Source organism: Trachypithecus francoisi, unplaced genomic scaffold (genome assembly GCF_009764315.1).
Source record: "Trachypithecus francoisi isolate TF-2019V2 unplaced genomic scaffold, Tfra_2.0 Lachesis_group0, whole genome shotgun sequence".
NCBI classification, from domain to species: domain Eukaryota; kingdom Metazoa; phylum Chordata; class Mammalia; order Primates; family Cercopithecidae; genus Trachypithecus; species Trachypithecus francoisi.
Genome location: NW_022681453.1, coordinates 116,748,667 through 116,769,179, shown reverse-complemented (window position 1 = coordinate 116,769,179; position 20,513 = coordinate 116,748,667). Strand labels below are relative to the sequence as shown.

Sequence of the window (20,513 nt, the reverse complement as noted above, 5' to 3'; positions counted from 1 at the left end):
AAATATGTAATGATATTAATGTTCTTTTTGCATGTTTGTTTTTTATGGGCTTTCCAGCAAAAAGCAGAAAGCCTGCTAGATAAATTCTAAAAGAACTGTAACACTATTAATGTTAACTCTTTTTTTGTTTTTTGAGACTGTCTCACTCTCTCACCTAGGCTGTAGTGCAGTGGCATGATCTTGGCTCACTAGAACATGTGCTTCCTGGGTTCAAGCGATTTCCTGCCTCAGCCTCCTGAGTAACTGGGATTACAGGTTACCCACCACCACACCCAGCTAGTTTTTTTTAGTATTTTCAGTAGAGACAGGGTTTCACTATGTTGCCCAGGCTGGTCTCGAACTCCTGACCTCAGGTGATCTGCCCATTTTGGCTCCCAAAGTGCTGGGATTACAGGTGTGAGCCCCTGTGCCGACCTAATGTTAATTCTTGATTATTGCAATGCAGAGAATTATTTTAGGATATATTCTAATTGCCTGAGATTGGGTTATAGAAGAGTTTCTAATCCTGACCCCTGTAGTGAAATTCTTTGGTTGCCTGTTAGAGCAAATGTATCTATTGTCCAACATCGTGCTACTTGCTCTGGTGGTATATGTAAGTCAAAGTTTCTTCCCTCAGGGAGTATGCATTTGAAGAACTATGCTTAGATATATCAAACAGTACATAATATAATAGTATATAATCAAGTGATAAATGTCATAGGAATTAACAGAAAAGACATCTTTGGGGATTGTATTACAGTAGCCGAGGAATGCTAAACTTTTAAAGCAGGTAGAGTTTGCAGAGAAGAGGTCTCACTGTGAGATCATGATTCTGAAACAGCAGAGGTTAGATTGAGGGATTCATTACTACGTGGGGTTCTGTGTTAGTCTTCCACATTCCTGAGGACAATCTATGCCAGTACTTTTTTATTGAGTGCCTACTTGGTGTCAGGTGCCAAGGATTGAAAGTGAACAAAGGTTTTAGAGTATAACGAGGATACAGACAAGTAAATAGTCAAAGGACAGTATGATAAGAATTTTGTTTTGCTGGAGTATCTTATAACTTTCTTTTAAAGACTATGTGGAAGAAAAACTAAATCTTTGTGGGCCTGAAAATTACCTCTTCTTTTTTATAATTATCTTTATATGAATTCTATATTGAAAATAATTTTTCTCAGGAAATTTGAAAGCTAATATTTTTTTCAAAATTTTAGTATTGCTGAAGAAAAGGCTGTTGTTAGTTTCATTATCATTCTTCTGGGGTAACTGTCTGTTCTTCCTTTCCAGAATCTTTGAGGTTTGCCTATTTGCTTAAGTTTTTTATTTTGTAGTTTCATGGGAATGTGTCTAGATGTCATTGTGTAGGACACCTGTTGTGCCCTCTCAGTGTGAAACTAGGTTTTTAATGATCATGTATGTGAAACTAAACAAATTTGCAAGAAGTTAATTTTGTTCTTTAATGATCATATATGTGAAACTAAACAAATCCATGAGAAATTAATTTTCTGTTTTCTCTGTTCTCTCTTTCTGGAGCTCTTGGTTGAATGTTGACCTTTCTGGATTGATCTTTTATCTTGTTTACCTTTTCACTTACTGCCTTTTTGTGTGTGTGTGGGATATTTCCTCAACTTTTTCTTTTAGCTCTTTCTTTGACTTTTTAAAAAAAATTTTTAGTTCAGCCACTATATTTCTTTTTTTTTTTTTTTTTTTTTGAGACGGAGTCTCGCTCTGTCACCCAAGCTGGAGTGCACTGGCCAGATCTCAGCTCACTGCAAGCTCCGCCTCCCGGGTTCACGCCATTCTCCTGCCTCAGCCTCCCGAGTAGCTGGGACTACAGGCGCCCGCCACCTCGCCTGGCTAGTTTTTTGTATTTTTTAGTAGAGACAGGGTTTCACCGTGTTAGCTAGGATGGTCTCGATCTCCTGACCTTGTGATCCGCCCGCCTCGGCCTCCCAAAGTGCTGGGATTACAGGCTTGAGCCACCGCGCCCGGCCCAGCCCCTATATTTCTATTTGGTTCTTTTTTGAGACGGAGTCTCGCTCTGTCGCCTAGGCTGGAGTGCAGGGGCTGGATTTCAGCTCACTGCAAGCTCCGCCTCCCGGGTTTATGCCATTCTCCTGCCTCAGCCTCCCGAGTAGCTGGGACGACAGGCGCCTGCTACCGTGCCCGCTAGTTTTTTGTATTTTTTAGTAGAGACAGGGTTTCACCGTGTTAGCTAGGATGGTCTCGATCTCCTGACCTTGTGATCCGCCCGCCTCGGCCTCCCAAAGTGCTGGGATTACAGGCTTGAGCCACCGCGCCCGGCCCAGCCCCTATATTTCTATTTGGTTCTTTTTTGAGACGGAGTCTCGCTCTGTCGCCTAGGCTGGAGTGCAGGGGCTGGATTTCAGCTCACTGCAAGCTCCGCCTCCCGGGTTTATGCCATTCTCCTGCCTCAGCCTCCCGAGTAGCTGGGACGACAGGCGCCTGCTACCGTGCCCGGCTAGTTTTTTGTATTTTTTTAGTAGAGACGGGGTTTCACCGTGTTAGCCAGGCAGGTCTCGATCTCCTGACCTCGTGATCCGCCCGTCTCGGCCTCCCAAAGTGCTGGGATTACAGGCTTGAGCCACCGCGCCCGGCCGCCACTATATTTCTAATTTCTCAGCACATTTTCTTGTTTTCTCATTGTTCTTTCAAACTAATGTTCTGTTTTTCTATTATGGATAAAATTCTTTGGATCTCTGTTAAGCTATTTGTCAGATTTTATTTTACTTTTATTTTCACTTTTCTTTTTTTTTTCAAGACAGGTTCTCACTTTGTTGTCTGCGCTGGAGTGCAGTGGTGCTAATATGGCTCATTGCAACTGCCGCCTCCCAGGCTCAATTGATCCTCCCTGCTTAGCCCCTCAAGTAGCTGAGATTTTAGTCGTACGCCACCACACCTGACTCATTTTTGTATTTTCTGTAGTGTCAAGGTCTTGCCATGTTGCCCAGGCTGGTCTCCAACTCCTGAGCTCAAGTGATTCACCTGTTTCAGCCTCCCAGAGTGCTGGAATTACAGGTGTGAGGCACCATGCCTGGCCTATCAGACTTTTTTTTTTCTTTTTCTTTTTTTTTTTTTTTTTTTTTGAGATGGAGTCTCACTCTGTCGCCTAGGCTTGAGTGCAGTGGCATGGTCTTGGCTCACTGCAACCTCTGCCACCCAGGTTCAAGCAATTCTCCTGCCCCAGCATCCCAAGTAGCTGGGATTACAAGCACCCACCACTACGCCCACCTAATGTTTTGTATTTTTGGTCAAGGCAGGGTTTCACCATGTTGGCAGGCTGGTCTCGAACTTCTGACCTCGTGATTTGCCTGCCTTGATTTTTTGTTGAGATAGAGTCTCCGTCACCCAGGCTAGAGTGCAGTGGCGCGATCTAGGCTCACCATGTCTGGCCCCCATTGTGTATTTAATTAAGGATCACATACTGCATTAAATACTCTTTTTTTCTTTTAATATAAAAAAGGCTTCCTGTCTTTTTTTTCTTTCGTGACATTTGAAGAGCTCAGGTCAACTTACCTTATGGAATGTCCGATAGTCTAGATGTTTCTGTTTCCTCAATCCTTTTTTACTGTATTAATTGCTATTTTAATGAGGGATAGCTATTTTAGTAGGAGGGATAGCAAATGGTTTCTTTATTATTTTCTTTATTTATTTATTGGTTGTAAATACGATTTTTAATGAGTGTATAATGTTCTACCGTTTTTAAAAACTACTTTTCTCTTGCTGGTGGTTTTAATTTTTCCATGTTTTTGCTAATATAAGTAAACATGTATTGACTATTATATATATTTGTATACATTTTTAGTTATTTTCTTCTTAAAAATTTCCTAAGAGCATATTCAGTGGGTCAGTGAGATTGTTTTTAGATCAAGAACCTTAAAACTGTTCAGTTTTCTCAATGTCCAAATCACGTCAGCCACATATCAGAATCCATTTGATATATTTATGTTATATATGGGATGTAAATTTACCTGAGAGAAAATTATTTGCTTATAATCAGTCATTTTCAGTGTTCTGCTAGTGTCCTCATCCTTTATTATCTCTTTCAGGGTTTTTTTTTTTTTTAGGCTTCAAAACTCGGTTTTTAAGGATTCTTTAAAATATAATTTTAAGTGGTTGGGTGTAGAAGGCTTTTCCAAAACCTAATACTAGTGTGAGATAAAACTGTAGCCTGAATATTTGTATGGTCACAAGCAGCTTTACTGCATCAGTACAGAAAAAGTAAAAAAGGTATTAAGTTCCCTAAAGCCTCCTTTCCCTTTCAGTCATCTTCTTAGTTGGTTCTATATCCCTCCAGATCTTATCCTATGTATTTTGGACATATATGTTGTAGAGAAGTGTGCATATATGCATTTAGCACTCTTTTTTACACATTGTAAACACAGGTATTCTGCATTTTGTTTTTTTCCCTTAACAGTGTGTCTTGAGATCTTTTTATGTTTGCAGACAGAGATCAGTCTCACTTAAGCTGCTCTGTGGGGTTGCACAGTGTGAATGGATTTTATTTTATATAACCATCCCTGTTGGTGGACATTTTAAATTATTTCAAATATTATAATTGTTTTGACATTGCAACTTTTCTTTCTAGGATGTCAAAATCTGGAAACATTGGGAGACTGAGGTTTTTTATGTTTGTTTTATTTTCACCAGCTTGTATTGCAGAAAGTAGAAGTAATGTTTTTCTAAAATAAATAGGATAGGTATTTTATTTCTTTGATTTACTAAAAACATGCTGTCTCACCTGGGTATGGTGGCTCATGCCTGTAATCCCAGCATTTTGGGAGGCTGAGGTGGGGGGATCACGAGGTCAGGAGTTCGAGACTAGCCTGACCAACATGGTGAAACCCTGTCTCTATTAAAAATACATAAATTAGCTGGGCCTGGTGGCAAGCGCCTGTAATCCCAGCTACTCAGGAGGCTGAGGCAGGAGAATCGCTTGAACCCGGGAGGCGGAGGTTGCAGTGAGCCAAGATGGCGCCACTGTACTCCAGCCTGGGCAACAGAGCAAGACTCCGTCTCAGAAAAAAAACATGTAGTCTCTTAAAAAGAAAATTCTTCATGGATAGCTATTATTACTTAAAAGGCCGGGCGCAGTAGCTCAGGCCTATAATCCCAACACTTTGGGAGGCCGAGGCGGGCCGATCACTTCAGGTCAGGATTTCGAGACCTGGCCAACATGGCAAAACCCCGTCTCAAAAGAATACAAAAATTAGCCACGCGTGGTGGTGGGCGCTTGTGGTCACAGATACTCAGGAGGCTGAGGCAGGAGAAGCACTTGAACCCAGGAGGTGGAGGTTGCAGTGAGCTGAGATTGTGCTGCTGCACTCCAGTCTGGGCAGCAGAGCAAGACTCCATCCATCTCAAGAAAAAAACAATTCTATATAGGGCCGGATATGGTGGCTCACGCCTGTAATCCCAGGACTTTGGGAGGCCAAGATGGGAGAATCACTTGAGCCCAGAAGTTTGAGACCAGCCTGAACTACATAGACTCCATCTCTTTTCTTAAATAAGTAAACTAAAAATAAAATTTCTATATAGCATTTTATACTACTAATATTTGAAGTACCACATAGCAGTTCCCACTAAATAATGAGGCAATACTGTTTATAAGCTGCTTTAACATGATAAACGCAAATTAATATACTAAGGTAAACATTAAAGAGCAAAATAGCATTTCCTCTCTGATTCTAAAATTAATACCTACATAGAAAAGTTAAAAACTTTAAAAAAAGTAATCCTGGATTTTACTCCTAGAAGGCATTATATATGTACCTTTGACATTTTGGTGACTGTTCTCACAGTTAGCGGTGCATGGGTGTGTGTTTCTATATTGAGTCTAGTCATATGTCGTGTTATGAGTATGTATTATTGTGTGTACATCCAATGCAGTCATTTTTCTTAACTTTTTTTTTTTTTTTGAGACAGAGTCTCACTCTGTCACCCAGGCTGGAGTGCAGTGCTGCAATCTCAGCACACTGCAACCTCCGCCTCCCAGGCTCAGGCGATCCTCCCAGCACAGCCTCCTGAGTAGCTGGGACCACAGGTGTGCGCCACAATGCCTGGCTAATATTTTGTATTTTTGGTAGATACAGGGTTTCACCGTGCTGACCAGGCTGGTCTCGAACTCCTGAGCTCAAGCTATCCACCTGTCTCAGCTTCCCAAAGTGCTGGGATTACAGGCATGAGCCACTGTGCCTGGCCATCTTTCTTAACATGTTTTTCACATTTGTGATACATATACACACACATACATTTGTATGTAACTATATGAATGATACTCTACATGTTATTTTGCTGCCTCTTTAATCAGCAGTGGACATAAAAATCTTTTAATGCCACTGAATACAGATACATCATTCTTTTAATGTGAAGTATTTCTCTATTTAGGGTATACCTAATAGATTCTGATCAAACACTAGAAACAGCTCTCAAATGGACTTTGGCTATGGGTAGTAATTCGTTGGAAACTTCTTTTGAGGACATTAACAGGTGGTTGGGAGTTAAGTGGCTTTTTCTGGCAGACTTGTTTTTTTCTAATGACTCTTAGAATTAGTGTCAGTGGGAAGACAGCTTGCAGTAATCAGACTCAGTGAGTGAGTTCTTTGTGGAATGTGACTTGAGATATGAAGTGACAGGATTGATAAGGGTCTTCAGTGAAAGGAAATTAGGAGTGTTGGGATGGAACTGACAGAGAAAATAATGGAAATTAGTAAGGACATTTGGTTTAGGTCAGCAGAGCAACACAGGAAAAAGGAGAGCCTTATTAGTTGTGGAAAGGAAGGGCAGTTTTTTAGTTAGGCTAGCTAGGGAGATGGACTTCTTGCAGAGGTGGCTACTGATCTGTTGGCCTTCATGAGTTGGGTGTTAGTAGATAGCTGCTTTTGAAATATTACTTGTGGCCGGGCGCGGTGGCTCAAGCCTGTAATCCCAGCACTTTGGGAGGCCGAGACGGGCGGATCACGAGGTCAGGAGATCGAGACCATCCTGGCTAACATGGTGAAACCCCGTCTCTACTAAAAAATACAAAAAACTAGCCGGGCGACATGGCGGGCGCCTGTAGTCCCAGCTGCTTGGGAGGCTGAGGCAGGAGAATGGCGTAAACCCAGGAGGCGGAGCTTGCAGTGAGCTGAGACCCGGCCACTGCACTCCATCCTGGGCGGCAGAGCGAGACTCCGTCTCAAAAAAAAAAAAAAAAAAAAAAAGAAATATTACTTGTTATATGGAACTTAAAAGTAGACACAACACTTGTTCTTTGATCTCACAACTTAGAGTAGAATACAGGTGGTCAGGGGTTGCTAGTTTTCTTCCTCTTTTCTTTTTTAAGAAAAATAAAAGCATTCTGTTTGTACTTTGTGCTCCACTTCCTTAAAAAGCACTGTCAGGCTTGTTAGCTATCAGCCAATTATTTTTTTAAGAAGACTTTTATTACATTTTTCTTTAAAGAATATGTAAATATCCTTACCAAGAGTACATTTCTTTCTTACTGTTTTTCGAAAGAATCACCAACTGAAAAAAAAGTTCCAAGGCGTATTATTACTGCAGAGTAACCTGAATTAGGGAGTTATCAGGATGTTACAGAAGTACCCCAGATGCCAAAATACACGAGTCAGAAAAACTTAGGTCCAGTTTTTCCCTGTTGGTGATTTAATCTCTGGAGCAAAGCTTAAATATTGCATGAATATGCCTTAAAATATGAAATATGCCTTAAAACAACATGACATTAATTAACTTAATAAACTTACTGAATAAAGACATTTCGTAGATACTGGGTATATGAAGATGAGTAACACGTGGCCCCCACCCTTAAAGAAATTATTATTTAGAAGGATGAGATAGAAACATATGCCAAAATATATGGATGGTAACAATTAGGCAAAAAAGAGGGGGAATAGTCAGTTCTGCTTTGGGATATGGGAATGCCTGAAAAAGCTTATTAGAGCAGGGTGAGTTTTGAGAAGGAGTTGTTCACTATGTAGCTGCAGATGGGCTGGGGCATAGGGGTGGCAAGGTTGCTCAATCTAGTCAGGAATATTATCACCAGTGCCATAGAGGACTGAGATCATGATATTACAAATACTTTGCTACGGGTAATGGGAAGATTGTGTGTGGAGTGGGAGGAGATGATGCTAGAGAGGTTGTCAGGGAAGGTTTAACTTTATCCAGAAGATTCTTAAATGAGTAATTAATAAAATCAGGGAAAGATTATCTGGCAAATAGAAGCGGACAAGATTCCAGTAAGAGGTGTCAGTTTGCAGATATTAAAGTAATCAAGCCAGAAATGACATGGGCTCAAAGTCTCAAACTAAGTGATGAAAAATCGAAATGGAAATTTGGAGACAAAAAGGTGTATTAGAAACAAGACACGTGACTGATTTTGTGTGTGTGGTAAAGGAGAGGGAAGCATCAGGATGACTTCCAGATACTATGTCTTGGAGAATTTTAGAAAATGCCAGTGCCATTTGAGGAGAAGCTATTTTAAAAGGAATAAATAATTAGTTTGCTGCTTGAGCATGCCAAGTTTGAGCTGGTAATAGATACCCAGAAAGATGTGTTCTGTAGGTATTTGGATCTGGAACTTCAAAAAAGGGGTTATAGTTAAGAATCAAGAGTCATCAGGATTGAATTGTTTGAAACCATGGAAGTAGATACAATAATCTAGGAATTCAAGAAGAAAAGTGTGGCCTGGTGTGGTGGCTCATGCTGGTAATCCTAGCACTTTGGGAGGCTGAGTTGGGGGTATCCCTTGAGCCCAGGAGTTTGAGACAAGCTTGGGCAACATGATGAAACCCTGTCTCTACAAAAAATACAAAGATTAGCTGGGTGTTGGGATGCATGCATGTAGTCCCAGCTACTCAGGAGGCTGAGGTGGGAGGATCATCTGAGTCCAGGAAGTTGGGGCTGCATTGAACCATGATAACTCCACTGCACCCCAGCCTGGGTGACAGAGGGAGACCCTGTCTCAAAAAAAAGAAGAAAAGTGTCAAAAACAGAGCATTAACATTTTGGGAGTGGGTCCAAAAGAAGAGCTGGTAAAGAAGACTGAGAGGGAATGGTCTGAAAAGAATCTACTGAATTTGTCAGTTAGATGTTGGTGACTATTGTTAAGGTGGTTTCAGTGATGTGTTAGGAGTAGGATCCAAATTACAACATAGGCTGGGTGCGGTAGCTCACGCTTGTAATCCTAGCACTTTGGAAGGCCAAGGTGGGCGGATCATGAGGTCAGGAGATTGAGACCGTCCTGCCTAACACGGTGAAACCCTGTCTCTACTAAAAATACAAAAAAAAAAAAAAAATTAGCCGGGCGTGGTGGCGGGCGCCTGTAGTCCCAGCTACTTGGGAGACTGAGGCAGGAGAATGGCGTGAACCCAGGAGGTGGAGGTTACAGTTACAGTGAGCCGAGATCGCGCCAGGGCATTCCAGCCTGGGCGACAGAGCGAGACTCCGTCTCAAGAAACAAAACAAAACAAATTATAGAATACTTCTGTATTGTTAGTGGTATTTATGCATTGAATTATACCTTTAAATATTGTATTAAAATAATATGTGATATATATATACATTTAGAGAATTAGATAACCAGCTCTCATGTGCCTACTAGTTTTTTAAACTTTTATTTTTAGATAATTATAAATTAAATTCCTATAAATCATAGGAAGTTGCAAAAGTAGTACAGAGAGGTCCTCCTATATAGACTTCACTCAGCTTCTTCCAGTTACCATTCAGTTTAACAAGTGTCCTGGGTTAGTTCAGATGTTGATGTCTTAGGCTGGGTTATGGAACCATACAGGGAATATGGATGTGGATTCCATAGCCCTACCTGGTGTAAGCCTTCTTTCCCTGCCTCCACTAGGAGCAGGGCAGATGCAAGCTTCTTTGCTGTTTCTCAGAATGTATGGGTGGAGCTTTTCCAGCTCCTTTTTACATATTGGGCAGCTCTTTTTAGGATTTTGGCTCAAAATAGGGATTTGACTTGTAGCCCTCCCCTGAAATAAGCATAAGGGTGGATCTTCTGGCTCTGTAGGCCCAATATACCCTTATTATAGACTGCCTTGGTGTCAGCTGAGGTGACATCTGTGGCTTTGAGTTTCTTCCTTTCTGTCACCAAGAATTTCCCTCTCCCAGCTTTTCTCTCCCTTTTGGAGTTCAGCTGTATATTCTTTTTTTTTTTTTTTTTTTTGAGACGGAGTCTCGCTCTGCCGCCCAGGCTGGAGTGCAGTGGCCGGATCTCAGCTCACTGCAAGCTCCGCCTCCTGGGTTTAGGCCATTCTCCTGCCTCAGCCTCCCGAGTAGCTGGGACTACAGGCGGCTGCCATGTCGCCCGGCTAGTTTTTTGTATTTTTTAGTAGAGATGGGGTTTCACTGTGTTAGCCAGGATGGATCAGCTGTATATTCTAATTTTTCATATTGATCTAGCATTTCAGTGATACTGTTTGGTCACATGGATGTATTGGTTCAGTCTGCCTTGTTGCTTGAATAAGAAGTCCAATAAAGTTTCTTTTTTTCTAATAAAATATTTATTAATTGTATTCTCTGCTTTGTTCCACAAAAATGATTCGAGGTTGGATTATATTATATTATTCTCTCTTTAAAAATATTATTATTACTACTACTACTGCTACTGCTACTGCTGCTGCTGCTGCTGCTGCTGCTACTACTGCTACTACTACTACTACTACTACTACTGCTACTACTTGAGACAGAGTCTCGCTCTGTCGCCCAGGCTGGAGTGCAGTGGCGTAATCTTGGGTCACTGCAACCTCTGCCTCCCGGTTTCAAGTGATTCTCTTGCCTCAGCCTCCTGAGTAGCTGGGATTACAGGCACGTGCTATCACGCCTGGCTAATTTTTGTATTTTTAGTAGAGATGGCATTTCACCACGTTGGTCAGGCTGGTCTCAAACTCCTGACCTCGTGATCTGCCCACCTCAGCCTCCCAAAGTGCTGGAATTATAGACTTGAGCCACCGCTCCTTGCCAAAAATATTATTTATTTTAAAAATGGGTAATATATGTATGTGGTCTAAAGTTAGATAAAAAAAGAGTATGCTTGCTTTTTCTTTTCCCTGTTACCCTAGCCACCCCAGCCCAATGTCTCTTTATAGATACAACCAGTTACCAGTTTCTTATGTATCCTTCTAGAGATTAACAATGCACTAGTTCATTGGTTTTTTGGTTTTTTTTTTTTTTTTAGATGGAATGTCGCTCTGCCACCCAGGCTGGAGTGCCGTGGTGCAATCTCGGCTCACTGCAAGCTCCGCCTCCTGGGTTCACGCCCTTCTCCTGCCTCAGCCTCCCGAGTAGCTGGGACTACAGGCGCCCGCCACCGCGCTTGGCTAATTAAAAAAAAAAATTTTTTTTTAGTAGAGGCGGGGTTTCGCCTTGTTAGGCAGGATGGTCTTGATCTCCTGACCTCATGATCCACCTGCCTTGGCCTCCCAAAGTGCTGGGATTAAAGGTGTAGCCACCACGCCCGACCAATAATGCACTAGTTTATTCTTTAACAGAGGTTTTAAACTTTAGTGTTTATAATTTAATTTTGTAGCCAATATTCAGGATTTTTCCATCTGTTTGAGGTACTAGCAATTGTATTTTCTTCTGCTTGCTTTTGAGTTACAGCTTTACACTAGTTATGTGTTACACATATGTCTTTATATGTGTGAATGGATTATCTGTGTTTTAATTTTTGTTCACAAACTCCTCAGAATTTGACAAAATAAACTGTTGACTAGGATGTTTTAAGTTATGTGGAATATTAAAATGAAACATTAGCTCTATTTTTTATTTTTAATTGACACATAATAACTATACATATTTATGGGATACAGGGTGATACTTGAATACATGTATTCCGTGTACAGTGATAAAATCAGAGTAACTGGCGTATTCATCACCTCAAACGTTGATCATTTCTTAGTGTTTAGAACATACAAAATCCTCTATTAAAACTGATGGAAAGCTTCATGAATTTGTATGTCATTTTTGGGCAGGAGCCATGCTAGTCTTCTCTATATTGTTCCAATTTTAGTGTTTGTGCTGCGGAAGTGAGCACTGGCCCTAATTTTTAGGAGGTAGTGGAAATGATATTTTAAGATGCTAAGAAATCTTATTGAAACACATTGTAGCTATCCTTAAAAATTGTGGCTGGGTGCGGTGGCTCACTCACGCCTGTAATCCTAGCACTTTGGGAGGCTGAGGCGGGTAGATAACCTGAGGTTGGGAGTTCAAGACCAGCCTGACCAACATGGAGAAACCCCGTCTCTAGTAAAAATACAAAATTAGCCAGGCATGGTGGCTGGGGCATGCCTGTAATCCCAACTACTTGGGAGCCTGAGGCAGGAGAATCACTTGAACCCAGGAGGTGGAGGTTGTGGTGAACCAAAATTGCACAGTTACACTCCAGCCTGGGCAACAAGAGGGAAACTCCATTTAAAAAAAAAATTGCCCTGATTACTAACCAATCCATGCCATTGTTTGCATATGTGCAAATAATTGCCCAAAGAATTGAGGGGGTCTGTCAAAGATAAAGGCTTCTCCTTTGGGTTCCTTAGCCACAGTTTATACTATTGATTGCCTGACTGCAGCTCGGTGTGAAATTCAGTAACATGGAGCAAGAAATGGAAGCCTATGACCTAATATGTTTTCTTCCTTAGATCAACCTCTCCACTTCTCCTACACCTGCACAGTTAATAAGCCGTTCCCAGGCTTCCAGTTCTACCAGCGGCAGTATTACCCAACAGACTATGTTACTAGGGAGTACTTCCCCTACCCTAACGGCAAGCCAAGCTCAAATGTATCTCCGAGCTCAAATGGTAAGATATGAGCTACCAAATTTTTTCAGTGTTTAAGGACTTGAGAGATCAAAATGTTTCTTGATTTGATACAATAAGAGGTATTTTTAATATTTAAGAAATGTTTAATTGTGTGCGAATGCGAGCGTGCCTTCAGCTCTTGTACATTATGTCATGAAAGATTCTACTTTTAATTAATAAGTCTTCTTGGTATCAAATAGTAATTATCACGTTGTGAAGCTAATAGAGATTCAGTAGCATAAGAGTGATTATTTTTTAATATCAAATTCATCGGAAACCTTTTTTTCATATTTTAACATGTCTGAAATTGGGATGCATTTTATAACTGATGGCATCTTGGTACTTACAGTGGTCCGTAAAATCATTGCCTGTTTTTGACAACTTAGATTTAGTGAAATAGAAATGTTGAAAAAAACTTCGTTGTTAAAGTTAGAATTTGTATCCTAGGATTTTCTGAATTCTATATTGGAGTTCCGGATAGTTTCCCAGATGATTCTTAACTTTGGTTATTCCCATCTCAAGTTCTGCAAGGTTATTTGTGTTCTTGAGTTCATTTTGATCTTTTATGAATATAGGAATGTTAATTTGGTTATTCTGTATTTGGGTATCTACTGATTTCCTAATTTAATTGTTGAGCTTCTTTAAGGAATGTAGAAATTGGTTGACATGTATTTTATTTGATGTCTTTACAAGAAGCTAGACAAATGCATTGTCCCTAATATATTTATATTCTTTTTTGTCCAGTGGACTGAATATTTACCTGGATCTCCAGTTTTTTGTTGTTGTTGTTATTGTTTTTTGAGGCGGAGTCTCACTCTGTCGCCCAGGCTAGAGTGCAGTGGTGTGATCTCTCTTCACTGCAACCTCCGCCTCCTGAGTAGCTGGGGTTACAGATGCCTGCCACTGCGCCCTTCTAATTTTTGTATTTTTAGTAGAGACGGGGTTTCACCATCTTGGCCAGGCTGGTATCAAACTCCCGACCTCATGATCCACCCGCCTCACCTCCCAGAGTGCTGGGATTACAGACGTGAACCACCACACCTGGCTTGGATCTTCAGTTTTTTATATAAAATTGCAAAGTTTCCAATCATTTAACTAATTCTGTGCTTTAAAATTAGATTGAACCATTTGAGATGGTCGCTATTTGACTCTTTTTGAACTCTACAATCAGCAGTTTCATACGGGTCAAACTAAATTGAATATCTTCTTTTTAGGTTTAGTCCTTTCAGGGTCTTGGTACTGGAAATTATCTTTTCAGGAAAGTTACGCCATTTGTCCCTCGGTGTCTGTGGTGGATTGTTGCCAGGCCCCACCCTCTCTGTCCCCTAAAATACCCAAATCTGAGGATGCTCAAGTCATAGTATTTGCATATAACCTATGCATATCCTCCCATATACTTTAAATCATCTTTATGTATAATACTTAGTATAATGTAAACACCATTTAAATAACTTATATTGTTTAGGGAATAATGGCAAGAGAAAAGTTTGTACATGTTCAATACAGATGCAGCTGTCTTTTTTTTTTTTTTTTTAATGAATATTGCTTTGATCTACAGTTGAATGATGAACCACAGAGCCCTCCATAGATATGGAGGCCTCATTTTACTTTGTTGTTGAATTTACTTAAATTTAGTGTACTAAAGAACTGAAGTTTAAAAGGTCACTTAATTGATCATTTAATTTTTCTAATTGTTTTTGGTTCTTGTTTGGTTGAACATTTTAACTTAGATAGCAAGAGGAACTGAGTAATTTATACAATTTTTAAATAAAATATTTACACATTCTTTGAAACAAGTGTCAAATTTACTAAATTGAATTGATCAATCTCTAAGTGGATTGTATTGCCTTAGAAATTAATGACATTTGGCTGGGCGCGGTGGCTCATGCCTGTAATTCCAGCACTTTGGGAGGCCGAGGCGGGCAGATCACCTGAGGTTGGGAGTTCGAAACCAGCCTGACCAACGTGGAGAAACCCTGTTTCTATTAAAAATACAAAAAATTAGCCATGCATGGTGGCTCATGCCTGTAATCCCAGTCACTCGGAAGGCTGAGGCAGGAGAATCACTTGAACCTGGAAGTCGGAGGTTGTGGTGAGCCGAGATTGCGCCATTGCACTCCAGTCTGGGCAACAAGAGTGAAACTCCATCTCAAAAAAAAAAAAGGAAATCAATGGCATTTGTTTGAATATTGAAAAAAATTGAGCCGGGCACAGTGGCTCACGCCTATAATCCCAGCACTTTGGGAGGCTGAGGTGGGCGGATCACTTGAAGTCAGGAGTTCGAGACCAGCCTGGCCAACATGGTGAAATACAAAAATTTGCCTGGCGTTGTGGCGTATGCCTGTAATCCCAGCTACTCGGGAAGCTGAGGCGGGAGAATTGCTTGAACCCGGGAGAGAGAGGTTGCAGTGAGCCAAGATCACATGACTACACTCCAGCCTGGGCGAGAGACTCCGTCTCACCAAAAAAAAAAAAAAAAAGGGAAAAGAAAGGAAAGTGATAAGTAAAAACATTAAATGTCTTTTTGTTTTTTGATGTGAAGCTTTTTTTGCAGGCTCTTTTGTTGTTGAGTTTTGACAGGTGTGGCATTTACTTTTAAAATGAATATTTCTTTTTTTTTTTTTTTTTGAGATGGATCTTGCTCTGTCGCCCAGACTGGAGTTCAGTGGTGTGATCTCAGCTGACTGCAGCCTCCACCTCCTGGGTTCAAGTGATTCTCCTGCCTCAGCCTCTCGAGTAGCTGGGATTACAGGCACACTCGGCTAATTTTTGTATTTTTAGTAGAGATGGAGTTTCACTGTGTAGGCCAGGCTGTCTTGAACTCCTGACCTCCAGTGATCCACCTGCCTTGTCCTTTCCAAAGTGCTGGGATTACAGACGTGAGCCACTGCACCAGGCCATAGAATGAATATTTCTTTACAAATAGTTTTAAAATGAAAGGGCAACCTGGATTTGCCCTATAGATCCTTTGTAGCGGAGTGGCATAGTAGTATGTGGCATAGTTATCCTTATGATAAAGAAGACTGAAAAGGCTTTTTTGGTGTTTCTTTTTGTTTCTCACTGAAATTTAATTTGTGTTCCAAAATAGTGACTGTAGTTGTTTACTTTAACTTTCCATTTTAGGAATCCTGCCACAGTAGTTTTGAGCTAGGAAAAATTTAACTATAATAGCTTATTTGAGACACAATTTGGCCTGAGAATTTCATATCACCAAAATATATTTTCTTTTTTGAGTACTGCTTTTTTTTGCACTCATCAGAATCATGAGCTGTTTCAAAAATGTTTATGATGTTTTTTGAGTTCTCTTATTATCAGAAACTTCTCTTTGTCATGTAAAACCTTTTGCTGAGGAGATAATCCTAAACTGCATTGTCTTTCTGTCACAAATTTCAGTCTCTCTTGCCTGCTACACATTGTGTGTGGGACATGTTCTTTTGTCTTAGGGTATTTTTTTGGTTTTCTGTCTGTACAGCTGATTTTCACACCCGCTACCACTGTGGCTGCTGTACAGTCTGACATTCCTGTTGTCTCGTCGTCATCGTCATCTTCCTGTCAGTCTGCAGCTACTCAGGTGAGCTTGTCTAGCTTCATAATGTGTTACTTGAGATCTGAATCTTCAGGTTAAAGTTAAGCATTCCTTTTGTGTTTAACTTACTGATGGTTTCAGTGCTCTTTGTCATGCATTTCAGATTGAAATTTAATAAAATACAATGAGAACTTCAAGAAAATGTTTTTTCTGTTAAAATTATAATAGCGTTAAACACAGATATTTAGGTTATTTGACATTGGTTGGTCAAGGTTAGTGAGACTTTTTGTTAATGACATTCTATGTTTAGTTTTATCATAAAGCAGATTTATTTCTCATGTGAGATATATTCTTTTGCTTAGATTGCTCTGCAGTATTCCTTATGTAATAACTAAGTCAAGAAGGATTTTAAGTTTGAAAGTGAATTAAACTAGACAAATTTAAAATTTAAAAAATTGGTCGGGTGCAGTGGCTCATGCCTTTAATCCCAGCACTTTTTGGAGGCCCAGGTAGGAGGATTGCTTGAGCTCAGGCATTAAAGACCAGCCTGGACAAAATAGCAAGACCCGGTCTTTACTAAAAATAAAAAAAATTAGCTAGGTGTGGTGCTGTGCAGCTGTAATTCCAGCTTTTCAGGAAGCTGAGGCAGGAGGATTGCTCAAGCCTGGGAGATTGAGGCTGCAGTGAACTATGATAGTGCCACTGGATTCCAGTCTGGGTGACACAGTGAGATTCATCATTACAGAAATGCAAATCAAAACCACAGTGAGTATCACCATACACTCACAAGAATGGCTGACATGAAGAAGACTGCTAATACTATATATTGGTGAGAATGTGGAACATCCAGACTCTCATATATTGCTGGTGAGAGGGTGAAATGGTATAGCCACATGTTGGAAAAGACTTTGGCAGTTCCTCATGAAGTGAACCATACATGTAGCATGTGACTCAGCAATTTTACTCCTTATGTTTACCCTGAGAGACCTGAAAACACATAAAGACATGCAAGCGAATGTTTATAGCAGCAGTATTCAGAATAGCCCCTAAGTGGAAACAACCAAATATCCTTTAACTGCTGAGTGGATAAACAAATTTTGATATATTCTTTTTTTTTTTTTTTTTTGATACAGAGTTTTGCTCTTGTTGACCAAGCTGGAGTGCAGTGGCATGATCTTAGCTCACTGCAACCTCCACCTCCTGGGTTCAAGTGATTCTCCTGCCTCAGCCTCCCGAGTAGCTGGGATTACAGGCGCGTGCTACTACACCCGGCTAATTTTTCTTTCTTTCTTTTTTTTTTTTTTAAATAGAAACAGGGTTTCACCATGCCAGGCTGGTCGTGAACTCCTGACCTCAGGTGATTTGCCCGCCTCAGCCTCCCAAAGTGCTGGGATTACAGGCGTGAGCCACCACGCCCAGCCTCAATATATTCTTACAGTGGAATACTGCTCAGAAATACTGATGAATCTTAAAAACATGATGGTTAGCAAAATAACCTTGGTATAAGGAATACATACTCTATGATTCTATTATATGAAATTCTAGAACAGGCAAAACTATAGTGAAAAACAATCAGCTAAGTGGTATCTGGGGTAAAAAGTAGGGGGAGATTGATTGGGAACAGGCATGAGTGAACTTTCATGGTTAAGGTGATGTTCTATATCTTGGGGTAGTAATTATATGGTATATACATATGTCAAAACTCATTGTTTTGTTTTATTGTATGTAAGTTACACCTCAGTAAATTTGATAAGAATGAATTAGAATGAGTACATTTTAAGTGAAAACAATTTGAGTTAGAATGTTACTTTGCATGATATTGCTGTATTCTGGTATTCTTCATAATGAATATTTTAGACTGCATATGGCAGAAATGGATATTTTAGGGTCATCGTTGGCTTCTTATTTGTAATATAATAGTTCTCAATCTTCTGGTAAAAAATAAAAAATGAGACAATAATATTCCTTGGTATTTTTGATAAAACCTCTGTATATTATTTCATTTACAAATAAAGGCTGATTTTCATGTATTAATTTATAAAGATGATAGTTAATTTTAGGTTTCTCCTAACTTGCCCAGTGATTCTCTACAGTTTCTTAACTTTATTGGACTTTTTTTTTCCGTATTTATAAAATGAGACCTTTATCTTTGTTAACGTCAAGGTTTTTCAACTCTAAACTTTTATGTCTCTGGAATGAATTTGTTGAAGTAATGATATTTTTAAATTAATTGATTGATTTATTTAGTTATTTATTTAATTTTTGAGATAGGGTCTCACTCTGTCACCCAGGCTGGAGTGCAGTGGCTCAATCATGGCTCTTTGTAGCCTTGACCTCCCTGGGCTCAAGCCATCCTCCCACCTCAGCCTCCTGAGTAGCTGGGATTACAGGTGTGCTCCCACGCTTGGCTAGTCTTTGTATTTTTTTTTTGTAGAGGCAGGGTTTCACCATGTTGCCCAGGCTGGTCCTGAACTCCTGAGCTCAAGTGATCTGCCTACCTCGGCCTCCCAGAGTACAGGCGTGAGCCACTGTGCCAGCCTGAAATAATGATCTTCTTTTCTTTTCTTTTGGTTTTATGAAACCTAATAGAGCTAGACCATTGTCAACTTCCAGAACATTTTAAATTTTATTTTTTCATTTATATTTGACTTTGTTCCAACTAACATTTTAATTCATTTATAAGATGCGTACAATAAAACATTAGAAAGTAAATTGGAACCATGTAAGAAAAAACACAAATAAAACTAGGAAAGTGGCATGGAGCTAGGAGTGAAGTTGCTGCTCAGTTTACATGTATGAAGTTCTATATGGACTTAAGCGCCTACTTCAGTCATTTATCGTATGACTTGTACAAGTTGCCAAACATCTTTAATATTCATTCATATTTGTACGGAAAAAGGATGAGTAATATATATCTTTAGTGTATAGAACATTACAGGCTGAGTACTTTTTTTTTTTTGCAGAAGTCGGGGATAGGAAGACGGGTTCAAATTCTGACTTCAGCAACATTTGCCAGCCAGATTGATTTTGGCCAGATTCATAGGATAGCATAGTGTTTATAATACGGACTTTGGAGCCAGAATCTCTGGGTTCAAATACTTGCTCTACTATTTTATTGTTATAAGTCCTTAACCTCTCACCTCAGTTTCAATTATATAAAATAAAATAACATTTATAATATATTTCATAAGGTTGCTGTGAGGATTAAATATGTTAATAAATTAAAATAGAAGTGTCTGATAGCATTTACTAAATGTTTCATTTACTCCTTAAAACAACTCAGCTCTACTCTCGGAGCTGTTGCTTGCAGCTCAGAGTTGTTATAAGGAATAAATGAAACAATAAAGTACTTAACATAGTGCCTGCCACATAATAAGATACCACAAGCTACTGATTACTGTTTTTGTTATGCATTGTCTGAAGATGAGTCAAAAAGTTGGTTCTTAGCTTTCAGGTAACTAATAGTGAAGGGAGAAAAGCAACCACTTAAAGAATTTATAGGCCAGGCAAGGTGGCTCACACCTGTAATCCTAGCTCTTTGGGAGGCAGAGGCCGGTGGATTGCTTGAGCTCAGGAGTTGTTTAAGACCAGCCTGGTCAACATGGCAAAACCCTATCTGTAGAAAAAATTTGCAGGATGTAGTGGTGCGGGCCTATAGTCCCAGCTACGTGGGGGGCTGAGGTAGGAGGATTGCTTGAGCCCAGGAGGTTGAGGCTGCAGTGAGCCAAGATCGAGCCACTGCATTCCAGACTGGGTGATAAAGTGAGACCCTGTCTCAAGAAAAAAAAAAGAATTTATAGTTTCCAAGGTAAAACAAACAAACGACCTGCTTAGGAAAACACAGCTGATTTTAATATGTTCTGAGGAGCACAGTTTGTCTTGCTGGTACGCATGAAGAAAACGTCTTACTTCATATTTAAGGGTATTTTTAGTGTGAATAGTCAAAATAATTTATAAAAGTGGTCTTTGGGGTCCAGATTGATGTGTTCTAAGTATGAGCCTCTGTGATCGGACTTAATTCAAGGATAGATTTTTGAGGGGCTGGAGGAATGGATTGAACTTTAGGGATTTCTCTATGGATATTGTTTCTCTTCTCTGTACTTTTGAAATGGCAGTGAGTGAGGCTGGCATTGGTAGGTGATGCTCACACTTACGCACTCCAGTGATAACTTTCCTCAAGT

The 20,513-nt window shown here is 40.0% G+C and overlaps 2 protein-coding genes and 2 non-coding genes across 17 annotated transcripts in view; 1 reads left to right on the top strand and 3 right to left on the bottom strand.

Moving 5' to 3' along the window:
* GPR160 (G protein-coupled receptor 160) overlaps positions 1 to 20,513 on the bottom strand; it is a 129,868-nt gene that overhangs the window by 12,323 nt on the left and 97,032 nt on the right. The gene's annotated exons all lie outside the window — the stretch shown is intronic.
* The window catches only part of PHC3 (polyhomeotic homolog 3), a 95,868-nt gene that overhangs the window by 21,251 nt on the left and 54,104 nt on the right, over positions 1 to 20,513 (top strand). For 7 of the 12 annotated variants that reach the window (XM_033211677.1, XM_033211674.1, XM_033211678.1 and 4 more), the window contains exons 5-6: positions 12,648 to 12,806; positions 16,279 to 16,377. The exons of 1 other annotated variant lie outside the window; for it this stretch is intronic. In XM_033211677.1, coding sequence (XP_033067568.1) covers positions 12,648 to 12,806; positions 16,279 to 16,377 — 258 coding nt within the window. The remainder of the gene's footprint in view (positions 1 to 12,647; positions 12,807 to 16,278; positions 16,378 to 20,513) is intronic. 4 more of the 12 variants (XM_033211682.1, XM_033211685.1, XM_033211681.1 and 1 more) reach the window with 2 other exon arrangements.
* Positions 45 to 106, bottom strand: LOC117084655. The gene has a single exon (XR_004437568.1). It is a non-coding gene; the product is annotated as a U7 small nuclear RNA (small nuclear RNA).
* Positions 11,940 to 12,046, bottom strand: LOC117084594. Its single transcript, XR_004437525.1, has one exon. It is a non-coding gene; the product is annotated as a U6 spliceosomal RNA (small nuclear RNA).